Genomic DNA, 25,175 nt, shown 5'->3' with positions numbered 1-25,175 from the left:
GTCTGGGCTGCCGAATCAGAGCTGGTCTCCTACTCAGATGTGTCTCCAAGAAGCTTGGATTTCATTGTAGGAGCAATAAAGAGCTACCGAAGAGTTTCAGGTAGTGAAGTGATAGAAGATCTGGCTTGCTATTTTTATTTAAAAATATTAAAATATTTATTTACTTTTATATATTGTTAGTGTATACCACATATATGTGGGTGACTTTGGAGGCTAGAAGAGGGCTTTGGATTTCCTAGAGCTGGAGTTGTAGGTGGCTGTGAACTGCCTGACATAAGTGCTAGGAAACAAACTTAGGTGCTTTTTATAAGAGCAGTACTCCTAGCCACTGACCCATCTGTCCGGCCCTGGTTTTCTCCTTCTCTCTCTCTCTCTCTTTCTTTCTTTCTTTCTTTCTTTCTTTCTTTCTTTCTTTCTTTCTTTCTTTCTTCCTTTTTTTTTTAATTTTTTGAGACAGGCTTTTTCTGTGTAGCCTTGGTTGGATGGCTGTCCTGGAACTAGCTCTATAGACCAGGCTGGCCTTGAACTCAGAGATCTGCCTGCTTCTGCCTCCTGAGTATTGAGATTAAAAGTGTGGACACCACCATCCAGCTTCTATTTCTTAATAAGATAAAAAAAAGGAGTTTTGATCAGCTTAATTGTCCTTTCATGGATAGCCATATTTTCTTAAAATGTCTACTTTATAGTTAGTTGTTTATTTAAAACCACATACTCTAAAGTGTATTACATTAATGTACAGTTTTATTCCCATACATTTCAAGAAGCAAAGTTTCTTTTTTTTTTTAGATTTATTTTGTGTTTTGCTCGTATGCATGCATATGCACCTTGTGCATGTCTGGTGCTAATGGAGATCAGAAGAGGGTGTTTGATCCTCTGGTACTGGAGTTATGGCTGGCTGTGAGCCACTATGTGTATGCTGGAACTGAACCTTGGTCCTCTGCAAGAGCAGCACGTGTTCTTAAACTGCTTAGCCATCTCTTGCCCCTCAAGAAATAATTTTCAAGTTCTCTGTGTATTCAGCATTACTGTCAGCAAAAGTTGTTTTTTTGTTGTTTAGTTGGTTGTTTTGTTTTTTTAATTTGTTTTATGTGTATAGGTGTATATTGCTGGCATGTGTGTGCACTAGATGCTTGCCTAATTCTGGCCGAGATCAGAAGAAACCATTGGATACTGTGGAATTGGTAAAACAGATGGTTGCTAGTTGCTGTATGGGTACTAGGAATTGAACTGGATCTTCTAGAAGACCAGTCAGTGCTGCTTTCAATCCATGAATCATTTCTCCAATCCCAGTCTTTTTTGCTTTGTTTTTAAAATAAGGGTCTTTCGGGGGCTGGAGAGATGGCTCAGTGGTTAAGAGCATTGCCTGCTCTTCCAAAGGTCCTGAGTTCAATTCCCAGTAACCACATGGTGGCTCACAACCATCTGTAAAGAGATCTGGCGCCCTCTTCTGGCCTTCAGGCATACAGACAGAATATTGTATACATAATAAATAAATATTAAAAAAAATAAGGGTCTTTCTATATTGTCTAGGTTGGCCACAAACTCCTATGTTTAAGTGATCATTGTGTCTCAATCTCCTGGTTAGTTGGGGGGTCTAGGCAAATAACTCAGTGTCTGATTCATCAGAGCTATTTTGAGTTACCTAACAGTTTTTTGAATATATAGTCAGGCATGTTGGCACATTACTCTAATCCCAGCATTTGGAGGGTAGAAACAGGACAGTCAGGAGTTTTAGGCCGGTTTTTAGGCCAAGACCCTCTCTTAAAAAGAGAAAACTATTTTGTGTGTATTAGGTATAGTACTTTTGGATTTGAATACAATCATGAAAAATTTCCTTCAAATGGTAAATATAACATTATAATACATTAAGTATATGCTTTTGATCCCTATACTATAGCCACACATATTTTTTAACAAAGACTTACTAAAGAAGATTTATTTTAAAAAGATTTATTTGTGTGTTGTGTGTAGGTACATATGTGTATGGGTGCCCACAGGGAAAGGTATTAGATCTCCAAGAACTGGAATTATAGGTCGTTGTGAGCACCCTCATCTCATCCTCTGTCAGAACTTAGCAAGTGCTCTTAACTGATGAGTTATCTATCCAGCCCCAGTCATGGTATTTTAAAAAAATTTTTTTACAGAATTTGCTTACAGTGCCAACCAATACTTAGAGATGAGAATATACCCCTAGGGATAATTATGTAATGTCTGTTTAGATGACATACAAAGCATGGCAAACATTAACTAGGATTAGTCTGGGTTTTCTTGAGGCCTTTTCTTGTTACTGTTTGCTTTTTAAATGTTTTAAAATAAGATTTTTTTATCTGAAGGACATTTTTAGAGGATTGGAAAGAGATGATTATTATTTCTTAAATTGGGTTTTAAACCCAATCTTTCTTCAATTTTCAAGCCTTATCATTCCTCTTTAATTTGATGAGCTCTTTATGAGAAGGAGGGGATGAAATTGGAGGAAATTTGATTTCCCAGGTAACATTTAACAGTGTCTGGATTGGTCATCATAGTTGTCTTCCTCCTCATCCTCCTCCTCTTTTTTTTTTTTTGCCTCCTTTTTATTTTATATGTGTGGGTGCTTTGCCTGTATGTATGTCAATGCACCATTTACATGCAGTACCCGGGGAGGCCAAAAGGGGATGTCTGGTTTCTTGGAACTGGAGTTACTGGTGGTTGTAAGCTGTCATGTGCTTGCTGGAACTAGACACAGGCTGTCTGCAAGAGCAGTAAGTGCTTTTAGCTACTAGCTATCTCTCCAGCTCCATGGGGAGTGGCTAATTGTTTTCCACCAGGCAGTTGCTTTTGGCACCTAGCTGTTAATATCATTATAATAAACAGGCTAGCAATTGAAAACAAAGAATTGACTTCAAGATATCAGTAAGGCTGAGGTTAAAAACAACAGCAAAAACCTACTCTGTAGTACTTGTTTTATACTTGTAGTATAAGGAAAAGAAAATTAAGGTAGATGAGTATATTGCATAAATAACGTGCTGATGTTCAGTCAGTTACTAGGCTAACTCTTGGTTTATTTAAACTGCTTGCTTTGTATTGGTTTGCACTTCTTTTGTCAAAGCTTCCTGAGCATTGGGTATCTTTCTGGTGGTGGGGTAGTTTCACACTGCTCTTATGAGTTGTGCTCTGTTGATCAGTTATCCCCTGTGCTCCCTTCTCTATTGTCAGTATTTGCATAGGTGGATTAACCCAAATCTGCATTCCTATTTAGATTAACCTGATTGTGTACTGGGTGGTGAGGATGATGAGCAGGTATTAGTGATTATTCTCTCGCTTCCACATACAAATGGTTCTAAATCAGCCAGGACAAAAGACAAACCTCCAAGTTAAGAATGTAATGGGGAGGGGCTGGAGAGATGGCTCAGTGGTTAAGAGCACCGGCTGCTCTTCCAGAGGTCCTGAGTTCAATTCCCAGCAACCATATGGTGGCTCACAACCATCTGTAATGAGATCTGGGGCCCTCTTCTGGTGTGTGGGCATACATGCAGGCAGAATGTTGTATACATAATAAACAAATAAATCTTTAAAAAAAAAAAGAATGTAATGGGGAAAAAAAATCAAAATTAAAAAAGATATAAAAGAACTTTTAGTTTCTGTTATTCTATTCTGTGGTTAGGATGACTAGATCATTTTTATTTGTGATTATTTCATTCTTTTCCTCTTTTCTGGTATCCTAAAAAAATACTCCACTATTGTAAAAACAAAAAACAAAACTTGCTTGTCTGTTATATTGGTTACTTTTCTGTTGCTGTGATAAAACACCATGTCCAAGGTAATTTATAGAAAGGTTTTATTTGGTTTATGTTTCCTGGGGGATCAGAGTCTGTTTGGTGGGGAAGCATGAGAACAAGCAGCAGGCCTTAGAGCAGTAGGCTGAGGGCTTAAATCTTGAATCCCAAGTAGGAAGCAGAGAGAGTGAACTCAGTGACATGATTTAAATTCTCAAAGCCGATCTCCTGTGACATTATCTCCTCCAAACAAGGCTGTATCTCCCAAACCTCTCCAAACAGTGCCACCACTTGGGGACCAAGTATCAAAATATCTGAGCTTATGGGGACATTCTCATTCAAATAACCAGGCCTGTTTTTTTTAAATTGATTTTAAAAAACTGTAGACAGTGAGTAGATATGGCCTGAGTGAGGTGATACAATGTCAGCGAGATGTAGAGAGACCTCAGGTAACTAGAAAATGGTATTCTCAAACTTCTTGGAATGCTGAATATAATATTTAATTCTTAATACTATTTTCTGAATTCAAGATTTGGAAAATGCTTCAAGAATTACTTTTAGAAAAAAGTAGCACATCTTTTTTCTTTTAAGTAGCTTGCAATGAAATAAATTGCATGTCTCATTTTATAAGATTAGTAATTTACAGACATTGTGTTCTAAAATTTATTGGTTGTTTTTGTAGTCTTTAGACTATCAAAGTATGTACTGATATGCTTATTTTAACTGAAAAATTAAGTCAGAGCTTTTTGACAGTTTTATTTAGGTGATGTTTTTTGCCAGTTAGATTATAACAATATTTTTTCTATATATTTTTTAATTTTAGAAACTTCATTATGAAAACCTTGTAAACAAATAAAAACATCACATACCAAAATTAAGTAGATCAAAAGTTTATATAACATAGTGAACTTCTGTAGTTGGAATAGGCATTTGGAATATGGAGCTTTACATTTTACACTTTCAATATCAATGTATTTTTTTATTTATGTACTTTTTCTGCCACCAAACCCAGAAAATCCAGGACAGAATTAGAACTAGAAAAACAATTAGCTTTATATCTTCTGTCATAACTTGTATCCATAAGTGGAAAATGTGCTTTCTTTTCTATAAATTGATACTTTCTTTAAAATCCACGACTTTGGCTCTGGAGGAATGGCTTAGAGGTTAAGTACACTTACTTTAACTCTTGTAGAGGCTCAGAACCACCTGTAACTCTAATTCCGGGGATCCAATAACCTCTTCTTGTCTCTGTTGGCTCCCAAATGCATGTACACACAGACAATCAGGAGCCATGCACACACACATACATTAAAACAGAATCAAAATTATGTCATAAGTTAATGGTATTGCTAATTACTCTCCGAAACTATTAATTCTAAATAGAAGTTGGTAAATGAACTTATTTCAGGGTGTATCATTAAACTGTACAATGGTTTGGATAGAGGACTCAGCAGTTAGGAGCATTGCTCTTGCAGAGATCTCAGGTTTGAATCCCAGCCCTTACAGGATAGCTCACAACCATCCATAACTCCAGGTCCAGAGAATCTGATGTTTTCTTCTGACCTCTACAGGTACCAGGCACACACGTAGTACATAGACACACATAAAAGCCAAGTACTTATATACATAAAATAATTCTTTAAAAAATGTTTTAAAAAAACTACAAGGATAGATTTCTTTGACTTCAGATCACCATGGCAATTTGGAATGTGCTCTATGTATATTTAATTGTGCTGCAAATTTAAATATCATGATAATATGCAGTTATTGATTGACTTACATATTCTTTCAAGAGGCCAAGATACTATTTTTAAGGTTGGAGAGTATAGCTTGTAAGGAAGGTATAGGTACATATTTTCAAGGCTGCAGGCTGTGTATGTTCTTTTAGCCAGGGACATTTTTTCCTTTGATTAGATCTAGTTGTCTGGTTCATAGCCTTAAGCATTATTATTATAAAATCTTATAAAGGGTTTTCCAGTTTTATACTTGAAATAGGAGTCTGTTGAAGCTTAATTTAATGAGAAGCAGATTAAAATTTTACAGTAGTATTTTTTTTAAGTTAATAATTTAACCACGAAAATCAGAAGATTTGACATTACTATCTTACTGTCAGACCCCATTCGGATTTTGTCACTTGTCTCAGTGATGTCCTTTGTAGCAAAAATTTAAGTTCAGAACTATACATCATATTTAGTTGGCATGTTTCTTTAGTCTCCTTTTTAGTTTAGAATAGTTCTTCATCTTCCCCTGACTTTAAATATTATAGGCCAATTATTTAATAGAATGAACTTTAATTTGGGTTGTCTGGTATGTTTTCATGATTAGATTCAGATTTTATATCTGATGAGTCTGTTCTTTTCATTGCATTTTATCAGGTGGTATATCCCTTGCTCTTTTACTGCCATTATTCACTGGTCACTTAAGCGTTGTCTGTCAGGTTTTCCGTATTAATTTTTTGTTGCTGTTGTAACAAATCATTACATAGATTTATTTTCTTAGAGTTTTGGATGATAGAAGTATAAATGGGTTTTACCAGACAGTAATGATGTTGCTAGGGCTTTTTCCTTCTGGAGACCTTGAAGTAGAACTCACTGAGCTGACCTGAGCAGAAGTTTCCAGCTTCTAGAGACAGTCTATATTTTTTGGCTTGTGGCCCCTTATTCGTCTTCAAAGGAGCATCAGTCTAACCTTTGATCCCAATATGTTATCACTTCCTGTCTTAGCTCTCTTATCTCTCTCTCCCTCTGAGAAGCACTCCTTGATTATATTGGACCTACTAGGCTATAGGCTAACCTCCCCATTTCAAGATCCTTAATTCACTTATTTGAAAGTTTGTTTGACATTTAAGATGGTTCCTTGCATGAGGATGTGGCCATCCTGGGAGACTTGCTTCCGCATTGGAAAGTCATTCTTTTCTTCTGTGATAATTAATATTTTTCAGAAAGGTACAAGGATTTCTGGTTTCTGGGCACTGAGATGTCTGACTCCTATTATTTAGAAGCCAAAATCTGTATAGCATGCTCACTGCTATTGGGATTTTGCTGTCTTACTTAGTACACAGAGGTAGGGAATATGTAGGAATTTGTAGGGAAAACAGTGCCCATACTCTATTTATTTATTTAGTTTTTTTTTTTTTTCCGAGACAGGGTTTCTCTGTGGCTTTGGAGCCTGTCCTGGAACTAGCTCTTGTAGACCAGGCTGGCCTCGAACTCACAGAAATCTGCCAGCCTTGCCTCTCTCCCGATCCCAATGACACTACTAATGACTTGTAAGGGGGTTTGCCTGTATCTGTGTCTTGTGAGCCATGTGTGGGCAGTGCCTGCAGATGGCTGAAGGTGTTACCTTCCTTGGGACTAGTTGTAAGCTGCTGTGTGGGTGCTGGGAATTGAAACTGAGCCCTCTGGAAGAGCAGCCAGTACTCTTAACTGCTGAGCCATCTCTCCAGCCTCTCTATATGGTATTTAAGAAATCCAAAATAGATGAAATATGTGCATACATATTCATGCCTTGCATGCATATAGAAGTCAGGGGAACCTACAGGAGTTAGTTCTCTTCTTCCACCATACGTGTCCCAGGGATAGAACCCAGGATGTCAGGCTTGCACTGAGCACCTTGTTGGCCCTGGGTACCAAATTGTTTTACTTACCTGCTATCTCATGTAAGGATTTTAGTTTTGTGTATTTTTTTTCTAAAATACAGTATCAAAACAACAATAGAATTAGCCCAGCTTGACTCAGGTTACATGATCCCAACTTTATTGGGAACAGTAGCTAGCAGCTATGGAATTGTTGAGCGTGTCCTTTTTTTCTCATAAGGACGATTTGGTATACTGACATTAACTACACTGCAATCATAGAACTGCTTCACAGCCCATTTGAACTTGACAGCCACGATCTTAACTGCGAAGCCATCTCTCTAGCCCCTTAAGTATATATTTTAAATCTAGGGAGGAGTTATTGAAACCAAATGATTATGCCAAGTTCAGTAAAACAGTACATGACATTTTAGGTTTGGTTAAATTTTTTAATTGAATTGTAGCTTTTTATAGTGTCCAAAATAATTTTTGTCACATTCTTACATAAAATCTATCTTAAGTTCTTACAGATTTAATCCACTTTTCCAATTTAGCATAAAATAATTAAAATTTGTGATACATGAATTTTACAGTCCACTCTTTTTCAACTGTCAGTTGCTTTTTATGTTAAAACTACAAATTCTGTTAGTGTTACATCTTCAGTAGATACAATTCTGAATCCTGTTGGTTAGAATATATCTGACTAGGTAATTATTTCCATACTTGAATGTAGTTTCTCCTTGGTTACTAAATAAACCATATTCAAATTATTTTATACTTTTTGTTCTATACAAAGAAAGAATAGGAGAGAAATGCTTAGACAATTGATCATAGTTGACTCAAGTTAGTTTCTAAATTTTTGGAAAGTTTCATATGAAAAATACTTGCTTCTTATTAGTTAAACTTTTTTTCGATATCATTTGTTGTGATAGACAGCTTAGCATAGTTTGAATTTTTGTAAGGATTATATAAATGGGCAAGATTTTATGTTTCAGAAAAATGTTAGGATAGTAATAAGGTTAATATGATATTAACTCTGGTTTGGATTTCATTGTAAAAACTAATTTAACTTGTTTTTACTTTTCTTGACAGAACAAATTCGATTAAAGAATATCAGAAAAGTCTATGGAAGATGTATGTGGTATCGTTTACGGTTATTAAAACCCCAGCCAAATATTATTCCTACAGTAAAGTAAGTAATGGGCTTCAATAACAAAACATACTGAGTACTTGTTCTTTGCTAGGTGTTATGAGTTAGGGAATCTGAGGATAGCTTACATGTGTGACTGTAAAGAAGTTGTAGCCTGTGAGAGGGGTGAGGTTTTTTTACAGTAAGCTTTAGAGCTGTGAACAAGTTAAAGCTCAAAATGAGAAGGGTTTGAGAGTCAGCTCTTGTTTGAAGACTGTATATATTATGTGCTAGGACTGGAGTTTTAGGTTGAAGTCTATATGAAAATCAAAGATTTCAAAGACTGACAAGATCAAGTGTGACTTTCAAGGTGCTAACTAAAGTTGTCTCATGCTTAATATGTTTGATTCTGTGGTAACTCAAGGTGTTTATGGTTTTCCTTAAGCTAAGGCTAAGAAGTAAATTGATTTGGCCAGAATTATGCAGTGAATGTGGTGGACAAGACCATATCACCTTAGTTTTGGCAGGCTCATCTGCTTAGACAATCCACTAGCAAGGATTTGATTCTGTGAGGCTAAAGGGTGTGCTTTACACTGAATTAATGTCAAGTCTTTATTTAACTCAGTCACTAGATTATCTGTGATGGGAACTGAAGGTTGTTACTGCAGAAAAGTAAATTACCCACATCTACCTGCTGTAGAAAGAAAAAAATCTGGTAGAGGATTAAGTGTTGAACCAGTTATTTTAAATCTGGGTTTAAATGATGAGACTAGTTTTAAACATAGATGTGTAACTTCAGAGGACTGAAATAAGATGTTTAAGAGGGAAAGGACTGGTTTTTGCACAGAGAGGGAATCTTAGCTTTGGTGGTAATGCTCAGTGGTAAGAAGCTAGATGCAGAGTTAGCACTGAGACCAATATAGCTCTCTTTTCTCTTTATTTGCTGTCTATTCTCATTTTAAATTAAAAATTTATAAACACCTTCCCCCTCTCCATCTCTTTTTTTGAGACAGGTTCTCACTATGTAGCCCTGGCTGGACTGAAACTAGCTATGCAGATCAGGCTGGCCTTGAACTCGCAGGCATCCATCTGCCTCTGTCTTCTGAGGATTAAAAGTTTGAACTGCTATTCCCAGTTTTAGGCCAATAATTCTTAAGTCTCAAGCCCCCACCTCATTTTTGCTCAATACTTCAGGTACCTGGACCTCCATTTTTTCCTTCTAATTTATCTATTGTGTGTGTATGATGTGATGTGGGCATACATGTGCCATTGCACACTACATCAGTGTGGAGGACAGGATAGCTTTGTGGATTGATTCTTTTCTTCAATACCTTATGAGGGCTCTAGGAATTGAACTTGGGCCATCAGGCTTGTGAAACAGGCTTGTGACAGGTGAGCCATTCTGTCAGCCTTTAACCTACTTTTCAAGGAAAAGAAGTTGAAGGCCTTTTTGGTAATAAATAAATGATTTATTTAATTCACAATGAAGCTCAAATAATGACTAAATAGATTTTGGTAACAGTTCAGAGAAAGTTTAGAAATTATAAAAACTCTTGCTACTTTATACTACCTAAATACTTCCTGACGGTATTTCTGAATCTAAGCTATATAATTTCTGGAAGTAGCTTCCAAATGACATTGAAAATATACTTAAAAGAAAAAAATGCAGAATACTTTCTAAGTTAAATTACTGAGTCTGCATGTGAGAAAATGTTTGACTTTTTGGAGGGTTTCTTTTAGAAAATTGGACATAAAGCATAATCATGTGTATCCTCTACCCCCAGCCCCTTTTGCTTTGGCTCTCTGGAAATGAGTGTGGTTTTATTGTTTGGAATAGTTTTCATCAGCATGGGGGATCCTGTCATGAGCCTTCTCTTCTCTTCTTGGCTCTGAGAACAGATGCCACATGTGAAGCATCTAATAGAGTTTAGCATATCTGGGATATTTTGTTCTTTTCCTTGTGTTTGCTTTCCCTTTGTGGATTTTTCATTCTTATCTCTGTTTTATGAGTTTTGTTAGACTTTTAGATTTCATCAAAGCGAAGAGTTATTGTGTGTGAATAGCATTTTCAAATGTTCTTAGATTATTGAGAGTATTAACAAACTTTAGTTTTATGTTTAAAATTTCCTCCTTTTAATTTCAGATATAATTATGTACTTATTGTAAGTCATGTATAGAAGGTGCTAGATACACAGTGATTAACAATCTATATAGTTCAAAGTTATGAACTGTAGGAGAGAGTGCCAAATCACAATTATAATAAATTTAGTATATAATGTTAGTTCATTTCTTTCTTTGTTATTGTAATAACATATTTGAGTTTGGGTACTTTATAAAGAAACAAGGTTTATTTAGCTTATTTTAGTTTTAGAGGCTGAAAGTCCAAGGTCTGTCAGCCCCATTCGTTTGTGACCTTTGGAATAACATTAGAACTTGGTAGATGGCATCATGGCAGGAGGGTACATATACATATATGACAGGTACACATATGTATCTGTATCCACATATATGTGTATATATATATATATATATATATATATATATATATATATGGAGAGAGAGAGAGAGAGAGAGAGAGAGAGAGAGAGAGAGAGAGAGAGAGAGAGGGAGGAGAGAGATATGGATACAGATACAGATGATACAGATACATATGAGGGTCCAGAAGAGGTGTCAAATCCTGTAACTAGTTATAGGAGTTGTGAGCCATCTGATGTGGGTGCTGGGAACCCAACTTTGTCCTCTGCAAGAGCAAACCACTGAGCCATCTCTCTAGCCCCCCAGACTTCATCTCTTAAAGAAAGATCTACTACATGTTTTTGGGTATGGTGTGCATGTGTATTCAAATGTGAGTGCTGCATGTCTTCAGGTAAACATGTATGTGTTTATGTTGGAAGCCAGAGGTTGATATCTGGTGTCTTTCTTGAATATTTTCTAGTTTATTTACTGAGGTATAAGGTGTTCTAGTTTTATTTCTGTTGCTAGTCATGGTCAAGGACAGGGACTATATTCTGAGAGATACCTATTCTGCCTTCTTCCTGCTAGTTAGCTTTAATCTAGATTTCTTCTATCTTTATGTAGCTCAGGACTTTTCAAGGAATGATGCTACCCACAGTGAGTGGACTAGGTCTTCCTGCATCAGTTAACAATCAAGATGATTCCCAGACGTAGCCGTAGGCCAATCTGATCCTGGCAGTCCCTCAATTAAGGTTCTTTTTTTTTCAGGTGATCTAGACTGTGGCAAGTTGATATTTAAAACTATTATACAGGGTTCTTGCTAAACCTGGAGTTTGCCCAGCTAGTCTGTCTAGCCTGTTTATACCAGGGATCCCATCTCTGCCTCTCAAGCAGTAGGGTTTCATGGGCAGTCACACCTGCCTGGCTTTTTATGTGAGTGCTAGAGATATGAATTCTGGTTCTCAGGCTGTCTCCTGGTTCTACCAATTTTTGTACTCTGTACTGCTAAACCAAGCAGTAAGGACAGGGAGAAGACTTGTTTTGGAAGAACAACAGAAGGGCTCTCACTTGGCCTAAGACAGAGAAGACTTTTTGAGTTGGTTGTGGGTGGGTTTTTGAAGGCAGCAGTCACAAAATAATCCCACACTAGTTCAGAATTATAAATAATAAAGGGTTAATTATTTAGGAAAAATTTACAGATCACTGTCCTAGACAACAGTCCTCTGAACAAACAGGAACACAGCCTAGCAGCTGAAAGCAAGAGCTGGAAGCAAAAGAGAGAGCTCACATGCTTTACAGCTGCTTTTACAGTATAAGAGACCACACCCAAGTGGGCTGGTATCTTAAATTCTATTGGCTGAAGGAACAGAATATGCTCCCATGGCATCTCCCCTTTTTGTTTAAATAAGAAAGTTCCAAACCCGATACAAAACTATGTACACTAGGAACAGATATCAATTATAATTAGTATTACAACCAGCATAAACAGTATTAAGCAAGGACCATAAGCTAAATGTTTTAATAAGCATTCTATCCTAAGGAATCTAAGTCTTGTATAGGAAATGGCTTGGATAGATCATAAGAGAACAGTAACTACAACTATCTAATCTTCAACTCCATCGAAGGCCTGAGAAGGGAGATAATTACTTGAGCAGGCAGGAAATACAATCAAGCAGCTTTCAAAGCAAGCAATATATGATGGGGACAATTAGCTACCTGAGCAATCACCCAAAATCTCATTTGTAATGTTGTAGTAACCAACTTTGGCTATGGCCTAGCGTAACTGAGAGACCGTTTTCAGAGGAAGCAAATTATTCAGAACTGTCTTACCCTGTCTTGGCAAGATTTGACAGTCTTTTTCCTTGTGTCCTGCTTATCCATTTCTAGATACCATGTACTTTGTCAGTGGTTGAGGTATGGCCAATTCCTTGCCCAAAGGCCAAATGTGCCAAGAAGAAAACAAACTCCAAGTGGAGTGTCTTTGGACTCACATTCTCTCTGGAATAGATTGGTGCTGTCAGGAGCAGTCATGTCTCATGTCAGCAGAACCCTAAGTTATTTAAATGCCATGTTCTACAGATCCTTGAAGTGGTTGAAGATTACCTGCCTAGACAGAATATAATCTCTATGTATCTAAGAACCTAATTGATCTGACTGTAAATACAACAAACATGAACAACTATTGACCTATAATATTAATACCTGTATAACTTAAAAGACTAAAACTTCATGTCAGAATATTAAATAATCTATAAACAAATGTGCAACAAATGAGGACAATGACCAAAATGTAAACAATGTATAAGTATCTTGATCAGAGTTAGGAGTAATATATAATGCAATATGAAAATATATCCTAAAAGTTGTATCAATATACAGAATGTCCTCAACAGAGGTAGAAACATGCAAATATATAATCTGACAGAAATACTTTGCATAGGTATACAAATAATGTAAACAAAAGTAACAAATATAATTTGAACTTATCAATATACAACAACTATACCAATGTAATTATCCATAAATAATAGCTCACAAGTATTCACTCTATTGTTTTTGTTTTTTGTAGTATTGGAGTTGAACCTTGTAAATGCTAGTTCAGTATTCTACTGTGGCTCTATATCCCTAGCCTCTAAGACTTGGGGAAGAGTTACTATTAGTAGGCCATAACTACCATTAATTGATTATGTTTACTACATGTGAGTTACTTCCAAAGTACTTAACATTCTAAATCTCATTTAATTGTCAAACCCATCATGGAAGTTGGATTTGAGATATATAGCTTAAACAGCTTACCAAACTTTTTAAATTGATGTATAATTATGGTGGGAGTTGAGCTAGGGAGTTTTTTTTTTCTGGGTCCAGGATAAGAGGGGATGTTCTACATAGGGTTCTGTCTCTTTGGGCATATATGTGGACATTAGGTGGGCTGGCAAACAGCTTGAAGTTATATACCCTTGAAAGGTTTAAAATATGCCTGGGTATGCAACTTACTTTGTAGAGTTCTGGTCATTCATGCGGGAAGCCTTTGATTTGATCCTTAGAACCATGAAAATCAGGTATGGTGGTGTAAGCCTGCACGATTAGCACTTGTGTGGGCTGTGAAAGCAGGAGGGTCAGAAGTTTGAAATCATTTTCCTTTACATACTGAATTTATGGGCAGCCTACATATGAGACCTTTTTTCAAAGCATGTGTGTGTATTTGGTTTAGAATATTGTTTTGACCAAATGGAAAGAAACTTGTATCTCAGTTCCCACTGTTGTTTAAACTACCCAGGGGTTAGTAAAAACTGAGTAAGAACTTGTTCAGGTGCCTAAGGAATTTGCAGCAAGTCAAAGGAAAAAAGTTATTGTTTGTGCTGCTTTGTAGCTGTAATTGTGTTCTCTTTGAAGGATTGCTTTTGAAGGATAGATTTTTGGAGTTGAGTTGAAGGATGAATATAGATTTTGTGTAGGTAGGCGCGCGCGCGCGCGCGCACACACACACACACACACACACACACACACACACACACACGGGGACTGAGATTTTGACAGATACAAAAGCAAGTGCATGATTGTGGGAAAGCTTATGGAACATTGAAGAATAAAAATCTGTTTTGTTGAAAATTGGATAAACAGAAAACTAAGGAATCATTCTAGGTGATTCCAGATGAAGAGGCTTGTTTCCAAACGATAAGTGCATTTGAGCTAGGTTCTGCCAAAGAACAGAAGCTCAGTCTGAGGGTGTAACTCAGAGTTCTTGCCTACCACAGACGGCAGAGGCCCTAGATGTCATCTCAGTGCAGTGGTAGAAACAAAGAGCTTAAACACAAGGGACTTTTTCTTTGTTCTTAAAACCAGTTATTCCAATTGTGTTTGATTACTTTATATTTTTGTCTAACAAATCCTATTCATTGTAACAAATCTTCACACAGAGGATCTAAATAATAGTTCATTTCCACATTAAGATATTGATTATGTTATACTCTTATTTCTAATCACATTTTTGTTTATAGAAGTTGGATTGTGTTTTTACAAAGCTTGAAAGCTGTTTTCCCTTTTGAATTTAACATTAAAAAAAATCTTTCATGACAGATATTCCTTTTATTTACTAGAAAATATTTCACTCTGGTTGAATGATTATTATTGTTATTATTATTATTGATTTTGTCTAGTAATTCATTGGTGAGCATTTAAAGGTGCTTATATTTGGTTTTACTATGTAGAATACATTCAAAAGAGAAGAAATTAGGTTTTTATTGTTCTTTTATATCCTTAACTCCTGCACATATTTTATGTCTTAGCTATAAAATGTTTTTTTGTGTGACTCCATCATGATTTGACTACTCCCCCTAAATTAGTTATTTCCAAATTTAACTATTTAAAGAAGGCTATTCACTCATCCTTGTATACCTGGCCATTTTTTTAAAATTCATCTTACTAAATGTATTATTTTTAGGTCAAGAGTAATCTTTTTACATTAAGTGGTTTCTTGGCTGCTTAACACTTATGTATTTTTATCTATTTTAATGGTTCTAGTATTAATTTCTGTATTTAATTCTGCAATTAGTAACTGGAACCTTCCATTATTTGGGAGGCACTCCACTAGATTCTAGAGAATTCAAAAGTGAAAAAGACTATTTTGTTATAACGGGAATTTACAAATTTGAGTCAGTAGTGTAGCATAGTGGTGTGGAACTACTTTATATTGTTTCATTTCCTTGCAGAAAGCTGTACAACTGCATTTATTTATGTCATTTGTCTTTTTCCTAAACAGGAAAATAGTTCTGCTTGCAGGATGGGCATTGTTCTTATTCCTTGCATACAAAGTTTCCAAAACAGACCGAGAATATCAGGAGTACAATCCTTATGAAGTATTAAATTTGGATCCTGTAAGTAGTATTGTTATGTAACCTCATTAATTTAACAATACCTTAAATACTAAAGGTCTACATTCTAAAACAAATTATAGACATTTCCAAAAGAAATCAGACTTGGGTCTGTTGAACCTCTCTTTGGTTAGATTTGTGTTTTTCATTTATGTGTATCTGTTGTATGTGTACTCAAGTCAGAAGAGGCTGCTGGATCCCTTGGAGATAACAGGCAGTTTTAAGCTGCCTGATGTGGGTTCTAGGAACTGAACTTGGGATCTCAGGGAGGGCAGTACCAGCTTTTATCCAAGCCAGTTATTCAGCACTGCCGGCTAACTTTTTTTTTAAAATAAAAATAAGATCTAATTCATTATCATTTAAATATGTTTGTTCAGTTGTTGATTGCTACTAGTAAGTATTAGTTTATAACTGGTAAAATGTTAAGATTACTTGATGAGCTGGGCGGTGGTGGCGCATGCCTTTAATCCCAGCACTCGGGAAGCAGAGGCAAGCGGATCTCTGTGAGTTCGAGACCAGCCTGGTCTACAGAGCTAGTTCCAGGACAGGCTCCAAAGGTACAGAGAAACCCTGTCTCGAAAAACCAAAAAAAAAAAAAAAGATTACTTGATATAAGTGACTATATTTTAAAAACACATTTATGTTGATTGACACATGCAATATCTTAAGTCTAAAGTTGGGGTACTTGTAAGAACCTGTTGTCATTATCATTGAAATTAGGTAATCCTTGAGTATGTTTTTTGAGATTTTGGTTGAACTTGGTTGACGCACCTCTCTAGAACACTGGAACTTGAGGTAATGCAGAGAGATATTGAGGCTGGGAGAACTGGGTCCTATAACAGTTTAGTAGGCAGACTTAGTCTAGTGGTTGTGGTTTTAAACTTTGTTTGTCTTCAGTGGATGGCTTGGTTTTGAACTTGATATAATACAAATTAAGGAGAATGTTCATTTACATCTGCTTTGTAGAAGAAAAGTTTGCATATAATAGAATTTTTATTTGATTGTTTCTTTTTTTAAAACTTTTTTAGATTTTATTTTTAATTTTATATATACATATATGTGTATATATCTATGTATATGTGTGAGTGTGGGTTTGTCATGAGAATGCAGAAGCCTGCAGAGGGTGCTGGGTCCCCTGAAGCTACTCAGAGTTTGATCATGCTGGGAACTGGGCTTGTGCATCCTTTCTAGATAAAGTTCACACTAGAGCAGTATGAACTTTCACCCCTGAGCATCTCTCTAGCCCAGTGTCTGTTTTTTCTCACAATAATCATCACGGCCACCAAGAGTATAATAAAAAAGATGCGGGGAAATAAAAATGATCCAAAATATTGGTAAAAGGTGAGATTGAGAATCAATGCCATTTCTTTTTAAAATATTTAGTCTTAAGATACTGACAAGCAGATGAAGTGAGATGTTGCTCAGAGTATAAAGAAAGTAAATCTCTGACTTAACTGCATTCATTTACTTTTGATCATTTTTTGAATATTTAAAGCCAGTGCACTTTTATTGAAAAGTAGAGTTATATGGTTTCACTACCATCACCATCAGTGACTAGTATGTTGCATGCCATATAGTTAAATGCTTGATAAAAATAATTACTTGAACAAAAGAAGTATATGTATGAGATGAAGTTTTGAGAGGTAAAATGTATAGGAGAAAATGTTACTTTTTTGTCAGAATATTGAGTAGTTCATGGTTTAAGATAAAAATAGGGTTGACTATTTCTTACTGCATTATGTTCTTATGTATTAACAAAGCTTTCCTTTTAGGGAGCAACAGTAGCAGAAATTAAGAAACAGTATCGCTTGTTGTCACTTAAATATCATCCAGATAAAGGAGGTGATGAAGTTATGTTCATGAGGATAGCAAAAGCTTATGCAGCGTAAGTATTATAGGGCTTTTTACACTTTTTAAAGAAATGGGTAAAGATACTTTCTTTTTTAAGATCATAGTAAGTAAAATGAATGTCATACACTTTTATTAAATATTTGCCAGGTATATTGAACCCGACATCTATGGACATCCTCAGCAGCTCTAAAGTGGTAGTTAAATGAAAGCATAAGTTACTCAGAGTTGGCATTTAAAGAACTGACACCTTTATCAAAGCAATTCTGGGTTTAATCTCTGATTTCTTGTTCTGTTCTGTTGATCTGAATGTCTGTTTTTGTACCAGTACAATGCTGTCTTCATCACTGTGGCTCTGTAGTGTAGTTTTAGGTTAGAAAATAGGGTGCTCTGGTTGTGTTCTTTCTGTCTAGGACTGGTTTGGCTATTATGATCCCTCCACCCCCAGCATTGTCAGGTTTGTGAAGGAGTTGAGATTTAGTGCTTTTTTTGATGTATACTGGGATGTGAAATAAAGCCACTTTAATTCTCTGTTCTGAGCTATTGGTCAGGTCAGCACTTACATTTTATTTAGGTGTTGAAAATCATTCTGTCACGTTTATATTGCCTAGCCTGAAAGCACTTGTGTAGAAGGTATTTTCCTAGTTCTCCTGGCACTTGGCTTAGAAGAGCTAAGCCTGTTTTCTACAACAGTGAAGTTTTACAGGTGACATTTACATCTTGAGAACATAGTGCCACTGTTTTGGAATTAATTACTATATTTTAAATTATTAATGTGTGAGTTCGAGACTAGCCTGGTCTACAGAGCGAGTTCCAGGACAGGCTCCAAAGCCACAGAGAAACCCTGTCTCGAAAAACCAAAAAAAAAAAAAAATTATTAATGTGGTCATTGGAAAAATTTTAGAAAATAGACTTATGAAATAAATAAAAGTCACTTAAAATCTTATATTCTTAGAAGATGTAGTAAATAGTCTTTGAATTTTATCTGACTTAATTGGCTAAACTTCAGTTAATCAGGAATTCGTATCAAAGTCTAGGAATTAGTAACTTACACACAAAAGTGTGTATGGATGCTCCAACACTGCAGAAAAACTTTGGGTGACTGTGTAGGCGGCCACCTGTTTTTTGTCATTACTCAAATTTTTGGAAGTCACTTGCTTGCACTTCCTGCTTACTCAGTTAATATTATTTCCTTCTTGGGTCTCTGAGGGAGTTGAAGATTAGATAGATATAGTTGTAGTTTACCAGATACAGAGAGCAAGTTATGATAGAAAGTAAATTAGGTAAAAGACTTTGGACTCACCAAGATAGGATAGATATGAAATACTTTCTCTGAATTTGTTAAATGCAAATGGACTAGATATTTTTCATGTATTTATTGCCTGTATATATTGTATATAGTCATTGTACTTATTGTATACAGTTTTCTTATATTAGTTATAGCCTTTTTTATTTTATTTTTTTAGACAAAAAGGGGAAATGTAGTGGCATTTCAACTGTAATTTGTAAATAAGGGCTGCCTGAAGATCTGAGATTAAAACAGTCCCACTGGTCAGCCTTAGAGCCCGGATTATGGTGACACACACCTTTAATCCCAGCAGCCACTCTAGTTGCCATAGAAATTGGGTGGTGCATGTCTTTAATTCCAGCCCTGGAGAGGAATAAAGGGTGGGGGCAAGGACAATGATGACAGGACGACAAAGGACAACTGTCAGTCACAGTCTCCTTCTGAGATTCCGGAGGGCAGGATCTCCACTTCAGACTGAGGGCAAGGTAAGAACCAGAGGCTGACTGTTTTACCTTTCAGATCTTCAGATTGAACCCCAATTTCTGACAGAGTGTTTATGAATCGTGCTTCAGTACACGCACCCCCCCACATGTAAAATAAATAAATCTAAAAACAAAGGCATTAATTGTCTAATGAAGTTCTTACATTTGATACTTATTTTTTGGGAATGACCTAATTTTGATATCTTGTTTTCTTCATGATAGTTTAACAGATGAAGAGTCTCGGAAAAATTGGGAAGAATTTGGAAATCCAGATGGGCCTCAAGGTGCGGTGAATATAAAAATGTTGATAGTATTGTATATTATAAAAATACTAATTAGAATAAGAGAAATATTGATATTTCTCTTTATGGGAGAGTTAGCACAAGGAGTTAGATGAATAAATTGAACTTCTTTACTTTAAAAATCATTTCGTATATGTATATATATGTTTTGCTCATGTTTATGTTTGTGTACCACATATATGATTGATGCCCAGAGATCTGAAGGGGGGGTCAGATTTATTAGAGCTGGAGTTATGGGGCCATTGCGAACCATCATGTGGGCCTAGGAACTAAACCTGGGTCTTGAAAGAACAACAAACGTTCCTTTTTCTTTTATTTCCAATTTATTTTATGTATTTTATTGATATGTATATAAAAGAAGAGGATGTTGGATGCCCTGGAATTGATTGGAGTTATAGATGGTTGTAAGCCACCCTCAGGGTCCTAGGAACTGAACCCAGTTTCCCTGCAAGAGCAACAAATGCTCTTAACTGATGAGCTAGCTGGGACAGAGAGATGGCTCATGTTAAAGGCTAGGCTCATAACCAGAAAGACAGCAAGTGCCCTTAACCACTGAGCAGTCTTCCCAACCTCTCTGTTTACTTTTTTACTTCATTTTTTTTTAAAGACTCAGTACCCAACATAATTGGACTTGGTAATTTTTTTTCCTTCTTTTTTTTTTTTTTGTTGGGGTGACCAGGGTGAGGTGGGGTAGATGTTGGCGGACTGGGAAGTGTGTATGTGATTGGGGTACATTGCGTAAAATTCCCAAATAATCAATAAAAATATTATGTTGGAGAAAAAAAAAACAAAGACTTCAATTCCCAGTACCATGTTGAGTAGTTCAAAGCTTCCTAATATAATTCCAGCTCCAGAGAGATCTGATCTTGGTCTCTGGGGGTTGCTTGTACTCATGGGTATATACCTATTTACAGATACAAACACATACTTATAATTTAAAAATAATAAAAACATTGTTTTCCGTGTGCATGGCACCTGCATGTACTCCATATGTAAACATGCATGGATGTGTGCACACCATGAACACATGCAAAAATTTTTTTTGTACTAATTTCTTGCATTTTCATAGTGTTTGTATGACTTCAAGACATGAAAGAATTTGGGTTTTCTATGAAAATGAAGCTTAAATGTGAAAAGTTTCCCCATTGAAAACTACGAAATTTCATAAACACACTATTCTGTAATATACATACATATGTTTATTTATTTTGAGACATGTCTCATCCATGCTGACCTTGAACTTTAGTGGTCCTTCTGCCCTGGATTCTCAAAAGCCTGGGTGTATTCTTTTAAGTTTGTATAATGGAAATATATGTAATATAATCTTGAAGAATTTTTTTTGGGAAATGGGGGGAGAACTTAATTTTGAGATAAAAATAAATAAAATTGAAAGTAGACTCTTTTGAAAAATGATTTATTTTATTTCAGCTACAAGCTTTGGAATTGCCTTACCAGCTTGGATAGTTGACCAGAAAAATTCAATTCTGGTGAGTGCATTTAAATAAAGCCTATTTTGATGTTCTATACTGCATTAGGACATAATATAATGAAAGCGTTTACAAAGAAACTCTCATATGCTATTTAATTGTTACTGTGTTTTAAAAGCTACATAACGAGAAAGAATTGGTTCTCATATGACACTGCAGGTTTCGGACAATATTCTCTTGTTTGTTTTTTTCTGAGACAGGGTTTTCCTCTACGTATCCCTGGCAGTTTTGGAACTCACTCTGTAGGTCAGACTGACCTTGAATTCACAGAGATCTGCCTGCCTCTGCCCCCTGCTGGAATTAAAGGACTGTGCCACCATTTCCTAGCAACAGTGTATCCTAAATGTAATTTTAAAACCTTTAAATTTTACTATTTTATTTTGAAAGTATTTTTGGGTAGTGTCCTAATTTTGGTTGAGAACTGTTAGGTTTTATGGTACCCATATTTATCTAAGGTGATTTCATAATTTAACATATTCATTTCATCTTTACTCAGACTAAGCTACTTTATGTTAAATTGAAACATACCTATTCCATACTAGGAAGGAGTGGATGTCAGACGTACTTCCATCACTGATAGTTGCTGCAGCCCTAAGACATCAGGAATTGGCCTAATATATTATTTAAAGATCGATGATTTATTACTTGAGGTTTTATGAAAATAATTATCTAGGAACTGTTTTGTTTTAATTTTTAGTTTGTTTTTTTTTTATTAGTTTTAAATCTTCCTCTCTCTCTGTGTGCGTGCGCGTGCATGTGGGGGAATGGGATTTCCCAGGCCACAACATGTGTGGAGGTCAGATGATAATTTCCTGGAGTTGGTTATATCCTACCATGTAGGTCTTAGAGCTGGAAGTCAGGTAGTTAGGCTTAATAGCAAGCACTTTTACCCACTAAGCTGTCTTGCTGGTCTGAGGAGCCTTTTTTAAACCTTAAAAGCAAGCTGTAGTTTGTTTTGAAAATGATTAATTTGTGACATTAAAATTTGTAATTTTCTATACTTAACTGCTTGTAAGTGCACCTATCATATTTAGGGTTACTGTGGGAATAAGAGAAGAGGGAAAGATAGCCGACAGATTTCAGATGAAGTTGTAGGTGAAAATTCAATAGTTACTATCAAATAAAAATAATGAAATGGCACATTTGCAGTTAGGCACTGGACTTAGTTTGTAAGGACTTGTAATTTATTTCACAGCACTACTTGCAAGAGGTGAATATAGATAGATGGTGCTTGACTGAAAGGGAGACAAATTTATAAAGCGTTTGCAGTTATCTATGTTAGATCAGTACATAGAAAATTAAAAGGTGATTTGCATAGCAGACAAAAGTTCTAGAGTTTGAATATAGTAACACTGTTAACCTATATGACCTAGGACAAGCTCTGCAATCTGTTTGTACTTCAGCTACACTGTCCACAAAACCCCCAAAAGGTAGTACTTTCATTATATAGGACCAAATAGCAGAGTGCTTTTAATAGTGGGTTCTCTTTGTAAGTCTGAATGTTGTATTAACTTACCAGATCAAGGCACAGCTGTTTTCTCTTAAATTCTAGGTTTTACTTGTGTATGGATTGGCATTTATGGTTATCCTTCCTGTTGTGGTGGTAAGTTCTTTTTATTAATTTGGGGGGGGGGGTGGTTGCTCCATAAGATTTTGATTCTTAGAATTTAATCAATGCAACCTCTTGTTTTTAAAGATATTATTGTTATTGTTTGAAACAGGGTCTTACTACTTAACTCTAGCTGGCTTGGAACTTGATAGTCCAGGTTGGCCTCAAGCTTGTTCCGATTGCTGGGACTAAAGGCACCGACACCCAGCCTATTTTAATTTTAATTGTATGTATGTGTGTGTAGGGTATATGCACATGAGCATATGTGTCCATGTCCAGAAGGATCCCCTGGAGCTGGAGTGGCTATGAGCTCGTTGATATGGGTGATGGGATCAGAACGTGGGTTCTCTATAAGAGCAGTACATGGTCTTAACCACTAAGACGTATCCCCAATCCCCAGCCGCCACATTTAAAAAATAACAGTGTAGTACTATAATGCAGAGCTACCAAAAAGTTTATAATTTTCATCGTTCATTTCTTTGTGTTCTTTTTGATCCTGGAGTTTGTGTGGCTCCATGAGTCCTGTTATACATCTGTCTTTACCTCTTCATAGGATTGTTGTGTAAAATTCAATCTCATGAGACTATGAACAAAAATATGTCAGCTATAAAATGGTTTCTGCTAGGCAGTGGTGGCGCACACCTTTAATCCCAGCATTTGGGAGGCAGAGGCAGGTGAATCTCTGTGAGTTTGAGGCCAGTCTGGTCTACAAGAGCTAGTTCCAGGACAGACTCCAAAAAAACTAGAGAAACCCTGCCCCGAAAAACTTAACTAAATAAATAAAATTTAAAAAATGGTTTCTACACTTATCAAGTGTTTATTAGAAAATTTTGTATTAGAAACCACTTTATTTGCTTATAGCAATGGGTGGTTATATTCTTGTTTTATCTATTAAACAGTTTTCAGCCTAAAACCTAAAGCATTTTAATCATGCCTGAGGATTTGTGTTGGTGTTTAGAGGTACCTGACAATGTATTTGTGAGTAAATTATTTGAAATATGGAACACGCTCAAGCACTTCAATGCTCTTAGTAAATTTTTGGAAAATTCACAAAAAACATTGTGCTGCCTCAAGCTTAACAGTTATCATTTTTCATGCTTTGTATCTTGTTCAATTTTATTTGTGTTTAGGGCTCTTGGTGGTATCGGTCAATACGATATAGTGGAGACCAGATTCTAATACGTACAACTCAGATTTATACATACTTTGTTTATAAAACTCGAAATATGGATATGAAACGTAAGTAAACCTAAATAACTGATGTTTTTTGTATTGCTTTCTGAGTCATTTATATGCTGATATATATTTATTTTCTTTATAGTAGATTCTATTTCTATTATAGTAGATTCTATTCATCAGATTGAATCAGACTAGGAGGACCATTGCTGACTGGCTGGCTCCCTCTCAGCCTTACATTCAGTGACTGTTTTTATACAGCCTTGCCCACCTGCCTAGGAGTGGTACCTCCTTTATCAGTCTAAAGAAAATGCCTCCACAGACATACCCACAGGCCAGTCTGATCTAGGCGTTTCCTTCGTGAAGGTTCCATCTTCCCAGATGACTAATTTATGTCATTAATGAAGGTGTATAAAATTACCAAGTTTGTATATAGCAAAGCAATAGTTAAATGAGTAAGGAATTGGCCTACAAGTTGGAGAAAATCACAACTGAGAGATGATGAATTTCTAGAGCACATAAAGAATTAAAAGACCTCTTGTGGTTGTATACACCTGCAATCCCAGTACTCAAAGAGGCAGAGGTAGGAGGATTGCCACAACTTTGATGTCAGCCTGATTTACATAGTCGGGCCAGCCAGGGATTCAGTGTTTCAAAAGGAAGAAAGATTCTATCTTACTCTAGTCAGACTTGCTGATATTAAGAAAACAGTTAACAAAAGTTGGCAAGGATGTAGTTGCTGGTGAGAATGTAAGTTAGTTCAGCCACTATACATGAAAGTTCCTCAAAAATCTTTAGAGTTATCATATAATAAATTTTACCACTTCTGGGAATACACCAAAAGGAAACTAAGTCTGATACCTCCACATCTTTGTTTACTGTGGTATTGTACACAATATCCAAGCTGTGGAATATGCGTAGGTGTCAACAGTAAATTGATAAGGAAGATAAAATATATATATATGGCAACCATCTTTTTTTTTAAACTCAGCTTCAAGGAAGAACAAACTTAGGAAGACTTCAGGAAAATTAATTGATTAACCAGTAGATATCTATTATGTGAAAAAAATGAGACTTAAACATTACATGATTTCTCTCAAGTAGCTCTTAGGTTTTTAATGTATACACACACACCCAGATATATACATATATGCCATGAAAGTTGAAGCAAGACTGTCTGCGAAAAGGAAGAGTACTAGC

At 35.9% G+C, this 25,175-nt stretch overlaps 1 protein-coding gene across 2 annotated transcripts in view; it reads left to right on the top strand.

Moving 5' to 3' along the window:
• Positions 1-25,175, top strand: part of Sec63 (SEC63 protein translocation regulator) — an 82,762-nt gene that overhangs the window by 18,196 nt on the left and 39,391 nt on the right. For both annotated transcript variants that reach the window (XM_075944622.1, XM_075944617.1), the window contains exons 2-8: positions 8,422-8,521; positions 15,672-15,786; positions 17,556-17,668; positions 19,624-19,685; positions 21,132-21,190; positions 22,743-22,793; positions 23,930-24,038. In XM_075944622.1, coding sequence (XP_075800737.1) covers positions 8,422-8,521; positions 15,672-15,786; positions 17,556-17,668; positions 19,624-19,685; positions 21,132-21,190; positions 22,743-22,793; positions 23,930-24,038 — 609 coding nt within the window. The remainder of the gene's footprint in view (positions 1-8,421; positions 8,522-15,671; positions 15,787-17,555; positions 17,669-19,623; positions 19,686-21,131; positions 21,191-22,742; positions 22,794-23,929; positions 24,039-25,175) is intronic.

Source organism: Microtus pennsylvanicus, chromosome 1 (genome assembly GCF_037038515.1).
Source record: "Microtus pennsylvanicus isolate mMicPen1 chromosome 1, mMicPen1.hap1, whole genome shotgun sequence".
Lineage (NCBI taxonomy): Eukaryota > Metazoa > Chordata > Mammalia > Rodentia > Cricetidae > Microtus > Microtus pennsylvanicus.
The sequence above is the reverse complement of the archived record's forward strand: the minus strand, read 5'-3'. Positions and strand labels throughout refer to the sequence as shown.